At 44.9% G+C, this 3995-nt stretch overlaps 1 protein-coding gene across 1 annotated transcript in view; it reads left to right on the top strand.

The window, feature by feature from the left end:
- Positions 1–3995, top strand: part of AGBL4 (ATP/GTP binding protein like 4) — a 956697-nt gene that overhangs the window by 906766 nt on the left and 45936 nt on the right. Inside the window, 2 exon segments of the mRNA XM_025051987.1 lie at positions 48–188; positions 3290–3452. Of these exon segments, the coding sequence (XP_024907755.1) occupies positions 48–188; positions 3290–3452 (304 nt within the window).

The raw sequence follows: 3995 nt of genomic DNA, 5'->3' as shown, positions 1-3995 counted from the left end.
AGCTCTGTGACCCTGCACTTCTCATTTGTTATCCTTTCTCTCAACAGAAAACAAGCCTGGAGTTTTACATTGATATCCACGCCCACTCCACCATGATGAATGGCTTCATGTATGGCAACGTCTTTGAGGATGAGGGACGGTTCCAGAGGCAGGCCATTTTCCCCCAGCCTCTGTAGGACTTCTCCTACGTAAGTCAAGAGCTCTCTCTCAGCCAGCTCCAGCTCCCCGTCTCTACCCCGCCCCTCTCCCCCTCTGTCTCCTCACTCAGTTCAGTTTGGTTTAACATTTACAGAACACCAACTCTGTGCCAGGTCTTGCGTGGATGATAAAGAGAGAGATAACAAGCTATGCCATGCCCTCGAGCTGCTCGTCACCAGTCAGGAGGGAGACTCTTTGAAAAGGCTGCGAGTGCTTAGTTTGTCTGAGGAGCTGGCATTTGTTTAGTCGATCTGACTCCTGAAGTGAGAAGAAATTCACTGAGCAGCTGAGCACCTATCACATGCCAGGCCCTGCTTTCACCTCCCTCAGCATCTTTAGTTAGGAGCCCTACCTGTCTGCTGAAGGGGGTCTATGCCCACCACGACCCCTTCTAGGCCTCAATTTCTTTGTCAGTAATTTGCGGGTGATAATTTTCTACCTTGCCTGCATCATTGCTTCCTAGGGAGACAAATGCAGAAATAGATACGAAAGTACTCCGTAGGCAGTAAAGACCTCAACAGACTGCAGAGACTGTTGTTACTGCCCACTGGACACACTGAGGACTGGAGAGGCAGTTGGCTGGCAGCTAGGATCATTTGCAGCAAAAAGCAATATTGAGAAAGGGTAGGGAGGGAAGATAAGGAGGGGAATCAGTATGTGGAGTGGGGATGGAGGAAGGAGTTTTTGCACATTTTTCTTTGTTTTGATACTACATCTCTGAGTCCTGTTATTTCCATGTGGCTAGAGGGAGAGAGGCCCAAAAAGGTCATAGCAATTTTTGAAGTTGATGAGCTGAAAACTTGCCTGCCCATTGCTTCAGGCATGGACATTAGTGGAGATGATACATTTCTCCTTGAGGTAAGATGCACTTGGAATCCCAGAATCTTTGAATGCCACACCATGAAAGAAATTGGGAGGTGATGTGACTTAGTCTCCTCTTTACACCCAAGAGACACGTATGACCCAGAGAAGTTGAGTATCTACAGCAAAGTCCCTTAGCATTTCAGGGTAGAATTGAGGCGGGTGGCTCCCCATTTGCCGCTCTGGGATAAAAACAGCCATGCTCGTTTCTGTAGGAATTCCTACGGGATGGTCAGCCCTTGTCTTTATGAAACCATTCGAGTTTCAGAGCAGACTTGGTCTCCTGGATCCAGGTTCCCTGGGAGGCTGGGCCACAGGCCTTAGAGACCCTCATACAGGCGAGGTTTCCAGAGCCAACAAGAGGAGCACAATCTGGGAGCTTCACTCCTGGCCTTGTCTGATGATGTTCCAGTATTATAGCCCCCCCTTTAGAGCTCAGGGCTGGGGTCAAGGTCATCTGGCCTAGTCCAATCTCTGTTTCCCCTCTTCTCCGATCCTCAGTGCCCAGCTCTAAAATGAGAGCTCGATTTCACTATGTAGACTTCAACAGTCCTTTCAGATCTGACATTCTATCATTTTCTGATCCTTTCCTTTACCTCAAGACACACGTACGCACGCATTTCTGTTTCTTTCCGCGTCTGTCTTGTTTCGTCGTTTTCTTTCTCCTCCTTCATTCTTCTCTTTTCCTTCTTCTTGTATATCTGCTGAGAAAGACACACATTCTCTTGTTATAACTGGTCTCATCATTTACTTGGATCTCTATGGGTTAGCAGAGATGCCCTTCTAAACTGAAGCGAACTGACCCTCCAACTCCGTGAAAGAGATGTTGTCTTCATCTTCACTTTACAGATGAGGAGACTGAGATTGAGACAAATAAGGCAAGTTGTCTAACATCTCATATATTTTGAACAGAGGACTGAGATATTGACCTGCTCGTTCCTTCCTCTATCTACTGTGACTGGTATGGTGACACCCATGTGAAGAAACAGCCATAATCCCAACTCTCTGGTGATGTTGGACGTGAGTTCAGCTGTCCCTAATGGAGGGGGAGCAGTGTGAAGGAGTGCTGAGGTTTCTGGAGTCACTTAGTCCTGGATTCAAATCTGTACTGTATCCCTTACTTGCTCTATCTCCATGAGCCTCAGTTCCCTCCCCTTAGAGGGACAAAATTATAACACCTACACCAAGGGATTATTTTGTTTTTGTTTTTTTTTTTAATTAAATTTATTAGGGTGACATTGGTTAATAACATTCTATAAATTTTAGGTGTACAACTTTATAATGCAACATTTGTACACTCTATTGTGTGCTCACCAGCTGAAGTCTAGTCTCCTTTCATCACCTTATATTTGACCCCCCTTATCCTCTTCATACTCCCCCACCCTCTTCCCCCCTTGTAACCACCATTCTGTTGTCTGTATCTATGAGTTTGCTTTTTGTTTTGTTTTTCGTTTGTTCCTTATTTTATATGCCACATTTGAAAAAAAAAAATTATAAAGTTCTTGTCCTTTTCCATCTGACTTATTTCACCTAGCGTAATACTCTCAAGATCCATCCATGTTGTCACAAATGGCAATATTTCTTCTTTTTTATGGTTCAGTATGTACCACATCTTCTTTATCCAGTCATCTGTCAAAGGACACTTGTCTTGTTTTCATGTCTTGGCTATTGTAAATAATGCTTCAATGACCATAGGGGTACATGTATCTTTAAGAATAAGTGTTTTCAAATTTTGGGGGTAGATACCCAGAAGAGGAATTTCTGGATTATGTGCTAGCTCTAGTCTTAATATTTTGAGGAACCTCCATATTGTTTTCCATAGTGGCTGCACCAATTTATAATCCGAAGGGGTTATTTTGAAGCCTCAATGAAATACTGCAGGGAAAACAATATGAAGAAGTTGAAAGCACTGCCCAAATTTTAGTTCCGATTATCATTATAATGTAATTGCTTCTTGTTGTCTGTCTGCTTTCCCTTGCTCCATCTGTCTCCATTCAAATTTCCACAGATATTTATTAAATGGCAGTTACTGTGCCCCAAGAACTCTGGGGCATGCTTTTATTTAATTATATTTGTTTATTAATCCTCAGAATAATACCATAATATGGGATTAATATTCCACTTTTCAGCTGAGGAAGCTGAGACTCAGAGGTGTTGAAAGATTGGCTCAAAATCCGATAGCCAGCAGGCGCCCAGCCCTGATTCTCTCCTCCCTATTTGTTTTTCGCAGTCCAGCACATCCTTCAACCGGGATGCTGTGAAAGCAGGCACTGGCCGTCGTTTCCTCGGTGGGCTCCTGGACCACACTTCTTATTGCTACACCCTAGAAGTCTCCTTCTACAGCTACATCATTGGGGGCAGCACGGCTGCTGTGCCCTACACCGAGGAAGCCTGTATCCTTGGCAGATCCCCATCCAGCCCTGGGCCAGCCCATATCCCACAGAGAATCTGAGAATATCAGGTCTAGCAGGATTTACTAGGCAAGTCAGGAATTTGGTCTCCAACTCAGGTGAGGACTGAGGCTCTGGGATGAGGATGGAGGTGGCTCGTTCTGCTGGTGGCATCTTTGGATTGTCCTATTTCCCCCTTGCCTTCTAATGCATACCCCTCTCCCAGCTGCCTCTGCTGTGCTTCAAGTCTTCCTCAGGCACCTGGATCCATGGCCTCCTCTTACCTTATGCTACTCCCAGCTCTCTCTCCCCTCTATTCCCTAATGAGAGAGTGAGTCTTCTGCTGTCTAAGGTATGTAAGTACACAGGCTGGATAACCATCCCCAAGGTTGCTGAGGAAGACCCTGATGGTCTTGACTCCTCCTTCTAACCCTGAACACGTAAAACTATATTTTCCCTTTTTAAATCTTCCCATCTTTTTGTGCTATTGCTTTCTTCCTTTCCTTCTCTATGCTCACTATTTTCTTTGTACTTGTTTTTTCTCCC

Source organism: Pteropus alecto, unplaced genomic scaffold, assembly GCF_000325575.1.
Source record: "Pteropus alecto unplaced genomic scaffold, ASM32557v1 scaffold25, whole genome shotgun sequence".
In the NCBI taxonomy this organism is placed as follows: domain Eukaryota; kingdom Metazoa; phylum Chordata; class Mammalia; order Chiroptera; family Pteropodidae; genus Pteropus; species Pteropus alecto.
Note: the sequence above shows the minus strand (reverse complement) of the source record. Positions and strands in the feature narration are given on the sequence as shown.